General features: G+C 47.9%; 1 protein-coding gene across 8 annotated transcripts in view; it reads right to left on the reverse strand.

Moving 5' to 3' along the window:
* Positions 1 to 16937, reverse strand: part of TSHR (thyroid stimulating hormone receptor) — a 95950-nt gene that overhangs the window by 30025 nt on the left and 48988 nt on the right. For all 8 annotated transcript variants that reach the window (XM_075614626.1, XM_075614631.1, XM_075614630.1 and 5 more), the window contains 5 exons: positions 12957 to 13028; positions 11264 to 11338; positions 1588 to 1662; positions 1286 to 1360; positions 681 to 758 (listed from right to left, as the gene is read on the reverse strand). In XM_075614626.1, coding sequence (XP_075470741.1) covers positions 681 to 758; positions 1286 to 1360; positions 1588 to 1662; positions 11264 to 11338; positions 12957 to 13028 — 375 coding nt within the window. The remainder of the gene's footprint in view (positions 1 to 680; positions 759 to 1285; positions 1361 to 1587; positions 1663 to 11263; positions 11339 to 12956; positions 13029 to 16937) is intronic.

The raw sequence follows: 16937 nt of genomic DNA on the forward strand, positions 1-16937 counted from the left end.
CGGCCATGCCCTTCGCCCCCCCCTCCCTGCCCTTCGCCCCCCCCTCCCTGCCCTTCGCCCCCCCCCTCCCTGCCCTTCGCCCCCCCCCTCCCTGCCCTTCGCCTCCCCCTCCCTGCCCTTCGCCCCCCCCTCCCTGCCCTTCGCCCCCCCCTCCCTGCCCTTCGCCCCCCCCTCCCTGCCCTTCGCCCCCCCCTCCCTGCCCTTCGCCCCCCCCTCCCTGCCCTTCGCCCCCCCCTCCCTGCCCTTCGCCCCCTCGCCCCCCTCCCTGCCCTTTGCCCCCTCGCCCCGCTCCCTGCCCTTTGCCCCCTCGCCCCCCTCCCTGCCCTTTGCCCCTTCGCCCCCCTCCCTGCCCTTCGCCCCCCTCCCTGCCCTTCGCCCCCCTCCGTGCCCTTCCCCGCCTCTCCACGCCCCCCGCCCCAGCAATCACGGGCAACGACGGGTTTATCAGCTAGTGTCATATAAAAGAAGTGGTGAAGATACATGTACAGACATAATATACATAGAGAGAAGTAATCTTGCAACTAAAGTGCTGGAGTATTAGGTTCCAGCCCCGTCACTCAGTGACTTTGTCACTTCACTTCCCGCTCTCCATGTAGAAATGTGTCAAGTCTTCAGGTCAGGGACTTATGGGGTGTTTGCGTGCACAGAGCAGAAGGGTCACGGTAGCCCGTGGTACTTACAGGGTGAGAGACTCATTGCATAATCCTAGGAAAGCATTGGGCGGCACGGAGGTGATGTAAGGGTTATCGGCAATCTCACTGCGGAGAGAGGAGGAGACCGCTATGTATCAAAGGGACAAGGGAATGAGAGCAGGTAACACACATTTATATTACTCAGGAAACATAAAACTTCACTTGCACAACGACCTCTCTGGTACTCAGTTCTGCTTCACAGTCTCGGCTGCAAATGCGGCTTTTATTGGGATGTTTTTCTTTGATAAATCTGGTGCTGTTCTTTGCGGCCCCGGGATACTGATACGTAACCTACTTTATCCCTTTAGGCCAGGAGTGGCCAACTCTGGTCCTCAAGAAAGCACCAACAGGTCAGGTCAGTCGGAGACTGAGCCACTGATTGAGCTACCTCAGTCGGAGACTGAGCCACTGATTGAGCTACCTGTGCTGAAGCAGGGATATCCTGAAAACCTGACCTGTTGGTGGCCACTGAGGACTGGAGATGGCCTCCCACTGCCCTGGGCTGTCACTTTGTTCCCTGATTCTAAATGCCTCTCAGCTCCCGGATGTGCCACACGGCAGGAGGCGTTCTGCGATGCCCAGCGTATACTCACATTAAGACATTCATATGCGTAGAAGAAATCTTGGTTAAATCTGGGAAAACGGAGAGTCCGGTGTTGAAAATCCCTCTAAAGGAAGAAAAACAAAAAGAGAGAGAGAGAGAATGTCTGATCTCGTCAACACTGCAACCAACTCATTAGTGTAATTAAAAGGTATCACAACTTGAGTTATTGATGAAGCAATCTGGTCATTCTTCTAACTGCCCACTCCATCAATTACGCATTTACACAGTTAAAGTGCTTTTTAACCCATTCACTGCTGGACAGTTCCTGTGGCCCTGTAGTGATATACTCACAGGTATTTCAAGAGTGGGAGTTCCCTGAATGCATCGGGACCTATATACATCAAGCTCTTGACGTTACGGATTTCTCTGCAACAAGAAAAGTCAGGTGAATCGTCTAACAAACACCTTTTCACATAGAATAGAGGCATGTGCCATGTTATACCTGCCAAAGCGCGACATGTGGGAACAGAACACGCGCCAGATCTCATACAGAACACAGTGTACACGATGCCTATATGGGAGTAACCCACCCTTTGGGATTACTATGGCCTTAGCGGGTTAACTGTGTGAGCCCACACAGAGCAACGCCTCTTTCACCATCACATTTTGCTGGGTGACAAGGCACAATGTCCAATTTATTTACGTCCTTTCTGGAGATATGGTCTCTAAAATGGAACACAGAACTCTAGAGGAGGTCTCACCAATTATCTATAACGTGGCATCACCCCCTCTCTGCTGCTAATACCTTTCCCTATACTCCCTAACATCCCGCTGCTAATACCTCTCCCCATATACCCCAACATCCCGCTGCTAATACCTCTCCCCATATACCCCAACATCCCGCTGCTAATACCTTTCCCTATACTCCCTAACACCCCGCTGCTAATACCTCTCCCCATATACCCCAACATCCCGCTGCTAATACTTTTCCCTATACTCCCTAACATCCCGCTGCTAATACCTCTCCCTATACACCCCAACATCCCGCTGCTAATACCTCTCCCTATACACCCTAACATCCCGCTGCTAATACCTTTCCCTATACACCCTAACACCCCGCTGCTAATACCTCTCCCTATGCACCCTAACATCCCGCTGCTAATACCTCTCCCTATGCACCCTAACATCCCACTGCTAATACCTCTCCCTATACTCCCTAACATCCCGCTGCTAATACCTCTCCCTATGCACCCCAACACCCCGCTGCTAATACCTCTCCCTATACACCCTGCTGCTAATACCTCTCCCTATGCACCCTAACATCCCGCTGCTAATACCTCTCCCTAACATCCCGCTGCTAATACCTCTCCCTATACACCCCAACATCCCGCTGCTAATACCTCTCCCTATACACCCTAACATCCCGCTGCTAATACCTCTCCCTATACACCCTAACACCCCACTGCTAATACCTCTCCCTATACACCCTAACATCCCGCTGCTAATACCTCTCCCTATACTCCCTAACATCCCGCTGCTAATACTTCTCCCTATACACCCTAACACCCCGCTGCTAATACCTCCCCCTCTACACCCTAACATCCCGCTGCTAATACCTCTCCCTATACACCCTAACACCCCGCTGCTAATACCTCTCCCTATACACCCTAACACCCTGCTGCTAATACCTCTCCCTATACACCCTAACACCCCGCTGCTAATACCTCTCCCTATACACCCTAACATCCCGCTGCTAATACCTCTCCCTATATACCCTAACACCCCGCTGCTAATACCTCTCCCCATATACCCCAACATCCCGCTGCTAATACCTCTCCCTATACACCCCAACATCCCGCTGCTAATACCTCTCCCTATACACCCTAACACCCCGCTGCTAATACCGCTCCCTATACACTCTAACATCCCGCTGCTAATACCTCTCCCTATACACCCTAACACCCTGCTGCTAATACCTCTCCCTATACACCCTAACATCCCGCTGCTAATACCTCTCCCTATACACCCTAACATCCCGCTGCTAATACCTCTCCCTATGCACCCTAACACCCCGCTGCTAATACCTCTCCCTATACACCCTAACATCCCGCTGCTAATACCTCTCCCTATACAACCTAACACCCTGCTGCTAATACCCCTCCCATACACCCTAACATCCCGCTGCTAATACCTCTCCATGTACACCCTAACATCCCGCTGCTAATACCTCTCCCTATGCACCCCAACACCCCGCTGCTAATACCTCTCCCTATACACCCTGCTGCTAATACCTCTCCCTATGCACCCTAACATCCCGCTGCTAATACCTCTCCCTAACATCCCGCTGCTAATACCTCTCCCTATACACCCCAACATCCCGCTGCTAATACCTCTCCCTATACACCCTAACATCCCGCTGCTAATACCTCTCCCTATACACCCTAACACCCCATTGCTAATACCTCTCCCTATACACCCTAACATCCCGCTGCTAATACCTCTCCCTATACTCCCTAACATCCCGCTGCTAATACTTCTCCCTATACACCCTAACACCCCGCTGCTAATACCTCCCCCTCTACACCCTAACATCCCGCTGCTAATACCTCTCCCTATACACCCTAACACCCCGCTGCTAATACCTCTCCCTATACACCCTAACACCCTGCTGCTAATACCTCTCCCTATACACCCTAACACCCCGCTGCTAATACCTCTCCCTATACACCCTAACATCCCGCTGCTAATACCTCTCCCTATATACCCTAACACCCCGCTGCTAATACCTCTCCCCATATACCCCAACATCCCGCTGCTAATACCTCTCCCTATACACCCCAACATCCCGCTGCTAATACCTCTCCCTATACACCCTAACACCCCGCTGCTAATACCTCTCCCTATACACCCTAACATCCCGCTGCTAATACCTCTCCCTATACACTCTAACACCCTGCTGCTAATATCGCTCCCTATACACCCTAACATCCCGCTGCTAATACCTCACCCTATACACCCTAACATCCCGCTGCTAATACCTCTCCCTATACACCCTAACATCCCACTGCTAATACCTCTCCCTATACACCCTAACATCGTGCTGCTAATACCTCTCCCTATACACCTTAACACCCTGCTGCTAATACCTCTCCCTATACACCTTAACATCCTGCTGCTAATACCTCTCCCTATACACCCTAACATCCTGCTGCTAATTCCTTTCCCTATGCACCCTAACACCCTGCTGCTAATACCTCTCCCTATACACCCTAACATCCCGCTGCTAATACCTCTCCCTATACACCCCAACATCCCGCTGCTAATACCTCTCCCTATACACCCTAACATGCAGCTGCTAATACCTCTCCCTATACACCCCAACACCCCGCTGCTAATACCTCTCCCTATACACCCTAACATCCCACTGCTAATACCTCTCCCTATGCACCCCAACATCCCGCTGCTAATACCTCTCCCTATACACCCTAACATCCCGCTGCTAATACCTTTCCCTATACATCCTAATACCCTGCTGCTAATACCTCTCCTACACACCCTAACATCCTGCTGCTAATACCTCTCCCTATACACCCTAACACCCTGCTGCTAATACCTCTCCCTATACACCCTAACATCCCGCTGCTAATACCTCTCCCTATACACCCTAACATCCTGCTGCTAATACCTTTCCCTATACATCCTAACACCCTGCTGCTAATACCTCTCCCTATACACCCTAACATCCCGCTGCTAATACCTCTCCCTATACACCCTAACATCCCACTGCTAATACCTCTCCCTATACTCCCTAACACCCTGCTGGCTTTCCCCATATGATGTTAGATTTATGATATAGATCTTACATAATCCCACAAAACACGTACACATTGTTGGCTGCAGGAGGAGAAGGGGTTAGTTTGTGAGGTGTACTGTATGTCCTAAACCTAACTGATCCCACATGTCTTTGCAGAACAAAGTGACAGGATCTTTATCTGCCCCAAGCTCAATAAGAATGATATCACTGGGCGTAGCATATTACAGATTCTGGCTGACCCCTTCTCAAGCTCTACAGACCTCTCCTCAGTGTGCAAAGGTTTAGGGCTGAACACAAAACATTGGGGCTGAAAGTGGTATCCTTATGCAGTGTGTCTCGGTACTTATGTCTCTGAACTATATCTCCTGTCATCTCTTACCTCTCAATGTCTCAGACTATACTCTCTCTTCTCTCCCCTCCCCTCTCTCTCTCTCTCTCTTCTCTCTCCTCCCTCCTCCCTCCTCCCTCCTCTCTCTCTCTCTCCTCCCTCCTCTATCTCTCTCCTCCCACCTCTCTCTCCCCTCCCTCCTTGAGTGTGAATCGGGGGAACCTGGTTCAATTCCCGGTGTCACCTACTTGTGACCTTGAGCAAATCACTTTATTTCCCTGTACCTCAGACACCAAAAACATAGATTGTAAACTCATCTGGGCCGGGACTGTGTCTGTAACATTCCTATGTGCTGCGTACCGCGCGTTATACTGTAATTCTGACGCGATTTGAGTCCCATTGGGAGAATAGCACTATGTGAAATAAAAGCGGTATTACATACTGTATATGTCATTTTCTTTAGCAAGGGATATGGAGATTAGCTATATAATGCAATAGGAGTTAATAGGTAGAAGTCATATGGAGCAATTGGAGGAAGAGGTACAGGCAAGGATTATAGGGATCAGTTATATAGATAAGAGGCGTTAGAGAAGTAAATATATTATTCTAGGTCTAGGATGTATCCTTTTTGTTCAGTTGTCTTCCCTTCATCTCATCAAATAGATTAAACATTTTCTTTAATTCAATAAACACGGTAGGAAAGAATATTGAATCACTGCCAGGCTACACAATGTTACTAAACCTCGTTCTACTTTCCTTATACAGCAGAATACAGCACTGTAGTTACGGGCAGAATTAGTTGCTAACCCAGAGAGCTCACACTTTGCATAAAGTCCAGAGGAGCCGGTGTTTGGTCAATGTACCAGGTTCTGTTTCATAGAGACGTTGTTACAGTAGATTCCACATTAGCTGCCTCGTTTTCCACAAGCAGCTCCAGGAGAGAAGCTAAAACGTGTCCGAGATCTTGGGTTTCTGTAATTGCCCCACGATCTGCCAGGTTAGTGCCTGATAAACATAACCTATATGCCACATATTTATTTTGATCTGCTTCCCTTGCACAAAGTTTTTACAGAGCTGCTGGTTAGAATAATATGGTCAGGTAATTAAGAAAAAAATGTCTTACAACTGTCTGCCAGAGGTCCCTGTAACAGTGCTCTGCAGGCCACTGGCAGTGAAGGGGTTGAAAGAATAAAGAATAAGCTTTAGTTCCCAAAGAGATGCTCAAAAATGGAATGGCAAAAAGGGAATCTCGGCTCTGTATAAAAGGGACACACAAGAATACACTGCATGGATCCAATCGTGATACGCAGCGGCACAAGACAGGGTTGTCCACTATCCCCAATGTGGTTTGCTCTGGTCATGGAGCCTCTGGCATGTTTAGTAAGGGGCCATCCCAATATCCACGGCATACCCGTTTCCTCATCAAACAACACGATCTCACTATTTGCGGATTATATCCTCCTCACACTGTCTAAACCTATATCACCAACAAACCTGTTCAACACAATCTCAAACTATGGAGAGGTGTCAGGCTTCCGGATAAACCAGTTAAAAGCCCTTAGTATAGGTGTAAAGGAGTGAAGGAGTTAACTCCCTTTACAAGGCAGGAATCTACACTGGTGTCAGGTTTCCTACCCCAGTTAGGAGGTGTATGGAATGAACTCCTGATTAAAAACACAGCAAGTGAGCACCTGTCACCTTCCCTGTTGGAGTCTCTGTTAGAATTCCGTTTTCTGGTCTGCAGGAGAGGATGGTCACAGAGGATCGCCTGTGACCCAGCTGGATTTACACCCAGCTATAATGGAGCTCCAGCCCGCAGGGATCCAGGCTTGTTCACCAGAGGGATTTGCCTGGGAACTGTGGGGAACCCAAAGCCCCACACAGCAGTGAAGCTTGCACAGAGATAGGGCAAAAGAGTTCCTGTGAGCAGCAGGACTGCAATGTCTGCATCTGGAGAAACCGGAGACACCGGACCAGCACAGTCAGATGAGACTTTCATATATATTGCTCCCTGATAAATTGTTATATGTTTTGGGGACTGGGAACTGGCCTATCCAGCCAGTCAGATAGTTAGGGACTGGTCAGTCTAGTAAGTCTCCAAAATGAAGTAGGCTTTCATTTTATGCTTTATGTTTTGGCTAAAAAGTACAGTACCCGATACTTTATGTTGCTTGGTGTTGTAAATAAACCCTGTCGAGGGCTTATTTAAGCACAAGAGCTACGCGTATGTGATTCTCTGACCTCACCTACAGGCTGCTCCATCACAATAGGCCTCCCAACTACAGTGATGATTATCCAAGGATGGCAGCGGAGCACAGCTGAAGGATGGGGTCAACACCAGCAATGAAGGGGTTAAAAAATACTTCTTTAATGAAACATGGTGCAAAACGGGGGGAGACAGCAACAACTCTAACGCGTTTCAGGCTATGCAGCCCTTTTTCCAACTACCACTAAGAAGCTTATATCCATAAATGTTGACTTGCATTGGGAAAAGCAATCTATCCATACTTGGGTATCAACCTAACATCCTTTCACCTCACTGTACCAGGCTAATTATCCACAGCTAATCAAAGCCTTAAGAAAATATTTGAAATCCTGGGATAAATATTCGATTTCATGGCTAGGCAGAGCGTGCTCTATAACGATGAACAAGCTGCATAGAATCATGTACCTTTTCTGGGTCCTCCCCATTCCGATTCTCTATACAGACATAAGAGCCCTACAGAAAACCCTCTCCAAATTTGTATTGAACCATTAAAGGCAGATGATAGGTCGAGCAATGCCATCTCTCCTATGCAACCTAGGAGGGATCAGCCTCCCCGACCTACTATCATACTATCCACACCTCCCAATATAGCCAATTGTCGCAGTGGGAGTCTCGACGTTAAGCGAGGATCTCGGTAGACACTTAAGGCGTCCAGATAGCCCCCGAGGACATTATGTCCTTGTTGTGGCTACCCAAGGAACACAGAGACCTCCTACTCCCGTCATGCCAACCATAAACCATTCGTTGCGCTTATGGGATACATTTAAAGTTAAACACAATCTAACATCTCAAAATTAATTAATGGTCCTGATATTACAGAACCCAGACTTTCCCCCAGGTATACATGGTGGGCAGAGGGTATCACTAAAATAAAGGACATGGTATAAATGAATCCCCTTTGAGACACTCAAAGAAAGGAGAAATTTGCCAGAGAAGGAGAGGTCCAGATATAAGCTGGTGCCCCATTTTGTATCCAAAAGACTGGTCACGGTTCCGACACCCTCCTCGACCTACTTTGAGAGCATATGTGAGGACGGAGCAGGCTGTGGTGGTCTTATATCATCAATAACAAACAGACACAAAAAGCAGGTTCATGCTCCAGTGGGAGGGGGACTTGGGTGCCACTTTGGAAATGGAGGACTGGATGGACATTTGCGAAGCCGCAGCCTCAAGCTCCATATGCGTTGTCACTAAAGAAAACGCGTACAAAATCATCCACAGGTGGTACCTAACACCGGTGCGCTTACCAGGTTTTACCCGGATGCCCCTCCGGACTGTTTCAGGGCATGCGGGCAACTGGGCATGCTCAAACATATATGATGGGAGTGTCCCAAAATAATGGTAATGTGGTCCAAGATATTTGAACTAATCTTGGGAATACTGGGAATCGCAGTGTGCCCAGTCCCATGGATGGCGCTTCCTAACAAGCCCGAACATAAACTCCCCCACAGGACTGGTAAATGGATAAAACACAGTCAGCTGCACGCTGCCGTTTAGCGGCCCAATGGAAGCAGCTAGACGCCCCAAGCCTCGATAGAGTCAAAAACAGAATCTGGCATGTGATGGCCATGGAGAAGCTAACAAAGCTTGATAACAGCTGCCCAAGCTACCCCATAACCTGGGACCCATGGATTAAACATTTCCATGATCCTCAGACACAGCCTCAGCATGTGGTAGCCACATGGGCAGCACCAGCTATTGCCCCTATCGTGAATAGATCCCTGAACAAACTTATGAGACTTTAGACATGATACTAAAGCTCCCTAAACATTAGCTTAGACAAGAGCGAGAACCTACCCCCACCTATAAACAACAACAACACTCGACAAAATCTATTTACACCCATGGCTGTTTTATTCCCATGCCTCCCCACCCAAATATCCCTCTGAATGTTACACATTGCAATTCAAAGACATGCACTCAGCTGCTGTATTTTTATCCCCGAGTAGGCTCCATAAAGGACCCTGAGAGGTTCGAAAGCGTGTAACAAACCGCCTACTCCCGCTCCCTCCTTTGTTACTACCTGGACTCGCCCTTCTTTGCCGACACAGGGTGACAATGTGACAAAGAAAGGGAAGGTGCCTATGAACAATTAAGTCCATTCCTTCTAGCTGCAGAGGGAATTAGATGCTAATGACTAGAGGAGCCGGCCACCCCTATTACAATGGGATAGAAATGGGACTTGGACCATCAAGTTGCTGCTTAACCCATACAGTAATACTGTGAGAAGCAGGCAGGAGGCCCTCACGCTCTCCCAACACCTCACATCATTGAAAAGCACATGAACAAGATAGCAGCCTCCTAATGGTCTATAGCTCTCCTCGCACAAATGAAAATGTCATTTGCTTATACACATTCTATGGACTCAAATGTCATTCAGCAACTAATAACACACAAAGCTCACATCTTCTACAGAAGAGCTCTTCCGATGTCCATGTGCTAGGGGTTTAGAGAGCAAATCATCTCCCTTGGGTAAACAAATGAGACAACTGTAAGTACGGAGGAACAGATGGAAAGGCTGGGTCACTGGCGGAAACAGATTTGGCTCAGGTTTCTTCGTGAGTCGTTATCCCACCTCTGACCGGTTATCTTGTAGCAAACTTGCCTTCCAGCCAGATGGAGAAAAGCCGGTGTAATCCCATCATGCCAGACACAGAGTGCTGAGCAACATATTAACAACTTTAAAAGTACTAAAGGTTGGATGTAGAAGGCCACGCATCATGGGTTAAGGCAAGATGCAGTAGAGCAGGGGTGGCCAACTCCAGTCCTCAAGGGCCATCAACAGATCGGGGTTCCAGGATATCCCTGCTTAAGCACAGGGGGCTCAAGCAACCTGTGCTGAAGCAAAGACGGATTGAGGCAACTGTGCTGAAGCAGGGATATCCTGAAAACCTGACCTGTTGGTGGCCCTTGAGACTGGAGTTTGCCACCCCTGCAGTAGGGCGTATCTGTTCATCGGGAATATACAGTTTGTGAGTTCCATTATGGCCAGCTTTTAGAATTCATTAAACAAAAGCAGTGGTACTGTGACTGATTTCAAGAGATGTTAAACCTGTGCAATGGGAACAAAAAAATCTCTTTTAACCAGATTTTACTAAATGTTTATGCCCCAAAAATTAGTCTAGGAAGCCTTTTAAACATGAATCCTGTGTAGTATTGGTAATAAGTAAACCCAAATGTTATTTTTGCCTTGTATATTACATATTTATTCACCCTCGGTGCGCTCTGTGACTGTGTCCCCGCGCGTCCATCACTGAGCGTAACGTCCGCTCCCATCCTTCTGTGTGGTCTCGCAAATCGTTTATTTTCCACCTGGTCCAGGTACCCTCTATAACTGCTTCATCAGAATATTATTGTTTATTTCTCCGCTTCCGTGCACAGAACCAACTGCTTTAAATCAGCATGGAAGACGTCAGCAATTGAGCCGAAGTGCATGTGAACATGTGAACACGCAACAGTACACACGTGTACAATATAGATCCTTTTTTTTTTTTTAGGCAGACACTAAGGATTCTGGGAAGACACGTTCATGCCATTGCCTTGCACATAGATATTGCTGTGCATTGTGTTGCAGGCATCTCTGGCAAAGAATAGGTTAACTAGATCAGGTGCGACTTACATGTGGGTGACTTTGCTGAGCCCATGGAAGGATCCGGCTTCCAGTCTCTGCAGCGCTGTGTCTAGCGTTATGTAACTGGGGAGGAGAGAGAGAGAGGGATATCACAACCCTGCACTCTCCTTACCTGCTAGTTACTGTGTTTTACCCATCATGCACTGCAGGGGAAGAGCTGGGGGCCCCTTTCATGGAAAGGTGACCTGTCAGAGTTCGGTCTCCCTTAACACTTTGGCAGCCTGCAACCCGTTGCCATCACCTCCGGCAGTGAAAGGTTTCATGGTGCAGTTCCACCCACAACCCGTTTATACCAACAGCAGTGACATATTTAAGGGGTTTGATGGCAGGGAAGGAGCACTCACGCGGGCCCAGTAAAACGGCCATGGGTGCTTGAAGGGTCCAGATGTGCGACATAGTATGCCAGGGCTAGCCAACTCCAGTCCTCAAGGGCCACCGACAGGTCAGGTTTTCAGGATATCCCTGCTTCGGCACAGGTGGCTCAATCAGTGGCTCAGTCGAAGACTGCACCACTTGTGCTGTAGCAGGGTTATCCTGAAAACCTGGCCTGTTGGTGGCCCTTGAGGACTGGAGTTGGCCGCCCGTGCAGTTTACGGAGAACCAGCACTCACGTAGTCTCTCGTACAAAAAGTTTGTACTCACTACAGTGCTCCACGTTCCGGCCTCACTTTCACCATGAGAAAGGTCCAGAAGTGAGGTGGGAACGCTGACCAGCCTAATGAGTAGAATTCTTTGTTAAAAAGTCCCCATGAGCCGTTTGTCTGTGCACTATTTGTTTCTGGGTTAAATCGCGTCTCCTTATTAAAAAGCTCAAACACACAGAAGTACAGGCATACTCCGGTTTAAGGACACTCACTTTAAATACACTCGCGAGTAAGGACATATCGCCCAGTGGGCAAACGGCAGCTCGCGCTTGCGCCTGTCAGCACGTCCTGAACAGCAATACCGGCTCCCTACCTGTACCGAAGCTGTGCGCAAGCGGGGAGACTATAGAGCCTGTTACAAATGCGTTATTTATATCAGTTATGCACGTATATGACGATTGTAGTACAGTACGTGCATCAATAAGTGGGGGAAAGGTAGTGCTTCACTTTAAGTACATTTTCGCTTTACAGACATGCTCTGGACCCATTGCGTACGTTAATGCGGGGTATGGCTGTATATATGTGTACGTTAATGCGGGGTATGGCTGTATATATGTGTACGTTAATGCGGGGTATGCCTGTATATATGTGTACGTTAATGCGGGGTATGTATGTATATATGCGTACGTTAATGCGGGGTATGTATGTATATATGTGTACGTTAATGCGGGGTATGTATGTATATATGTGTACGTTAATGCGGGGTATGTATGTATATATGTGTACGTTAATGCGGGGTATGCCTGTATATATGCGTACGTTAATGCGGGGTATGTATGTATATATGCGTACGTTAATGCGGGGTATGTATGTATATATGCGTACGTTAATGCGGGGTATGCCTGTATATATGTGTATGTTAATGCGGGATATGTCTGTAATATGCACAGGGAGTAACATGACCAGCGTCACTGCTGAAAGAAACTATTTCTTACTTTCCAAGGAATCCAAGGATTTCAGAAAGGTTCTCCCTGTACGATTAGAATAGTAATACTAATAATACAATTCACATTTTGAACTCATGAGCTAACACTTACATTTTGGATATGTTGGGCAGGTTGGAGAAGGTCCCGCTGGGTATAGTGGTGAGGTAGGTTTCCATTAGTCTCCTGCAAAGACAAGAATTATGGATCCATAAAAAAACTCTGTATTGATCTAAATGTTTATCTGTGTGTGCTGCCTCATCTATTTCCTTAACCCAGGGGGCGCCCCCCAGGCGGGGCGGGAGATTTTTCTGAGGGGGGCGCGGGCGGTTGCAGATGCCCCACGCTCTTCCGAGGCATTTAAATTAAATGCAGAGGAATCACGTGAGGCCTCTGCAACACTTTACTTACCCAGATTCAGCCGCTCTGTGACAACGCGGCGTCAAATGACGCCGCGAGGTCATGTGACATCACACGCGGCAAATGACGCTGCGGGTCATGTGACGTCACATGACACCCCCAGCGTCATTTGACGCAGCTCTAAGGTAGGGAGGGGGCGTGGGCGACGCAACAGGGAAGACAGGGGGAGGCAGCACAAAACGTTTTCACTCCCCTGCCTTAACCCAACATCTTGCATTAAACGGGGAATGGATGGAAGGGAAGTAAGCATAATTATGCCCCTCTATAAAGCATTGGTAAAACCACATATATGGAGTACAATTTTGGGCTCCAAGCTATAGAAAAGACATTATGGGACTAGAGAGAGTGCAGAGAAGAGCAACCAAATTAATAAAGGGGATGGACAAGCTAACTTATGAGGAGAGGCTAGCTAAATTAATTTATTTATATTACATATTTTTAGAAAGGAAAGGTATACAGGGATATACCAAATAAGTAAACATGGGACATATGTCTTTTTTCAACCTCATCTACTATGTAACTAGCTAGTTATGGGTAATGCCATGTTAACACGGATAAGTAAAGAGTGAAACTGCGAGGGCTCATTTGCATGCCATTACCCAGAATTCCTGGCTGCAGTCGAAGCACTGTATGCTAAGAGATAATGGGGAAAGGCAGGGTTGCTCCCCCCCCAGCCCCCATCCCTCCCCAGCCACCCATCCCTGCCCTCCCCTCATCCCTGCCCCCCCTCCCCATCCACCCCCCCTCCCAGCCCCCCATCCCTCCCCCCCTCCCCATCCACCCCCCCTTCCCCCTACCCCCATTCCCCCTCCTCCCCACCCCCCATTCCCCCACCCCTCCCCAGCCCCCCATTCCCCGTCCCCCTCATCCCCTCCCCAGCCCCCCATTCCCCAGCCCCCCATTCCCCATCACACCTCTAGCACAGCAGAGGCTCAGTGTCTAGATACAGAACTATCAGGTCAGATAACTGCAGACAGTTTGCAGCTGGGGATTAGCAGGCTCAGCCAGCAGCAGGGCAGCACCTAATTGAGGGCAATTATACTGAGCGTTGGATTCGGCAGAAGAAAGATGAGAATAAGAATAAATACAGCCCAGGAAATTCCAGCTGCATGAACACATAAATCCCAATTCAGCTAAAGTAGGAAAGGTATGGGGGTAATTGCAGTGCCCCAGCGCGGCTGGCAGGATACAATGTATCAGCCCCGGAGAGGCTGCGCCTGTATGAAACATTCAAGACAGTTGCCAATCTTCCCAGGAGTGGACGTCCCAGCAAATTCACGGCCTGACGAAGCACGTAACAAGTGCGAAACGCGTAGCCCGATGAACGTGGAGCTTTTTGGACCTCTCAAGCTTCCGTTGTCACCGGCTGACTTTGACTCCACCCCTGAACACCGGACGCGGCGGCCAGCCAAGTTTAAGTCAGCTGAAAGACCGGAATAGCCATTGGACTGTGTTTCATTCACAATGTGAGTGGTTTTATCCATTTATTGTTTGCTTTTAACGCGTGCAATACATTTTTGTATCGTAACTCTGATTATCCTGGATGTTTGTGGGACACGTGGGCACCGGCAACCTGCACTTCTATACGAGTCTGAGAAAAACGCGGCGGAGTACCCAGATGACCCAGACACCGGATAAAGATACCTTTTGAGGCATTGACTCACACACGGCCGTGTGAGTCAATATATATATATAACTAGCTGATATACCCAGCGTTGCGTAATAGGTGGTATTATTTATAAATCGTGGAACAATAGGTGACTATTTGTTGTAAATGTTGGATAATAATGTTAAAAAGAAAGATGGAATAAAATGTAATACGATGTTGTTGTTTAACCGTGTGAATCAATATATATATTTAGAAAAGCAATTTATAATTAAAGGGTGAGTATTGCACGTACATCAATTAAATAATCACACAGCATGACATGTTTGGGACATGTTACCCATCTGTAGACAGCAGATCACAGTCAAGGTGCAGGGCTTGCAGATCTTTCCTCTGGTGGCAGGAGCACAGGGTCGTGTGGGTCAGCTCGCTGTTGGAGATCCCTCTCAGTCCCTGGCAGTATCACTGCAGCTTCAGACGAGTTCCTCCACTTCCGGACAGGTCCGCGGTGGCGTCTGACGTCATCAAATGGCGTCTGTTGGTATCTGTGTCGCGTCGCGCTAGATGGCGCCAATACAGCAACAAGTCCCGAAACGGCAACAAGTCCCAGAAAGGCAGTGTGATATGAAAATACCACAGTGGGTATAGAGAAAGTTCCCTGAAGAAGTTTTCCATAACGAAACGCGTAGGAGTGGGCGCATTCCTTTTTATTCTCTATACCCACTGTGGTATTTTCATATCACACTGCCTTTCTGGGACTTGTTTCCGTTTCGGGACTTGTTGCTGTATTGGCGCCATCTAGCGCGACGCGACACAGATACCAACAGACGCCATTTGATGACGTCAGACGCCACCGCGGACCTGTCCGGAAGTGGAGGAACTCGTCTGAAGCTGCAGTGATACTGCCAGGGACTGAGAGGGATCTCCAACAGCGAGCTGACCCACACGACCCTGTGCTCCTGCCACCAGAGGAAAGATCTGCAAGCCCTGCACCTTGACTGTGATCTGCTGTCTACAGATGGGTAACATGTCCCAAACATGTCATGCTGTGTGATTATTTAATTGATGTACGTGCAATACTCACCCTTTAATTATAAATTGCTTTTCTAAATATACTACACCATGAGGTCTTTGTTTTTGCGCTGTTCTTTTTCTTTTTTTCTGTATTAGCTTGGAGAGCTGAGCCTTCCACTTGAACAGCTGCATCAAACCTCATTCCTATAAGGTCGTATTCATTTTTTTATTTTAGAATCACTTCACCTATTATATTATCCATATATGAGCGCAGATTTTTGTTATTTCACTTCAATATATATATATAATATTCACACTTCCTTATTGAATACCGTTACGTATTACGATCACTACGCCTGCATTATAAGCACTGTAGCTGGAGCACTCTGATACGCATACTACCCAGGGGACGCATTCGGAAAAGATAAAGAAAACCCGTTTGGTACAGGCTTACACAGGGCCATGTAAGTCTATATATAACTTCAGATCTATTATTAGATCTTCCCCTATCCCCACGTTTGTGCACATATGTGCATGTATTATCACACTTGCACTCTGTGATTGTTACGATTTTACTGTACTGACACTAATCATTGTCTGGGCATTCTCTTCCATTTTATGTATTGCGCTTCCCCAATCTGTTACAACAAATTCACCCCAAGGTCAGACCATGCAATGCTCAAGAGAAATTGCAAAAAAAACAAGAGTTACATCTCAGACTCTACAGACCTCAGTTAGCCTGTTAAATGTTAAAGTTCATGACAGTACAATTAGAAAAAGACTGAACAAGTATGGTTTGTTTGGAAGGGTTGCCAAGAGAAAGCCTCTTCTCTCTAAAAAGAACATGGCAGCACGGCTTAGGTTTGCAAAGTTGCATCTGAACAAACCACAAGACTTCTGGAACAATGTCCTTTGGACAGACGAGACCAAAGTGGAGATGATTGGCCATAAAGCACAGCGCCACGTTTGGCGAAAACCAAACACAGCATATCAGCACAAACACCTCATACCAGCTGTCAAGCACGGTGGTGGAGGGGTGATGATTTGGGCTTGTT

This window comes from Ascaphus truei, chromosome 9 (assembly GCF_040206685.1).
Source record: "Ascaphus truei isolate aAscTru1 chromosome 9, aAscTru1.hap1, whole genome shotgun sequence".
In the NCBI taxonomy this organism is placed as follows: Eukaryota; Metazoa; Chordata; class Amphibia; order Anura; family Ascaphidae; genus Ascaphus; species Ascaphus truei.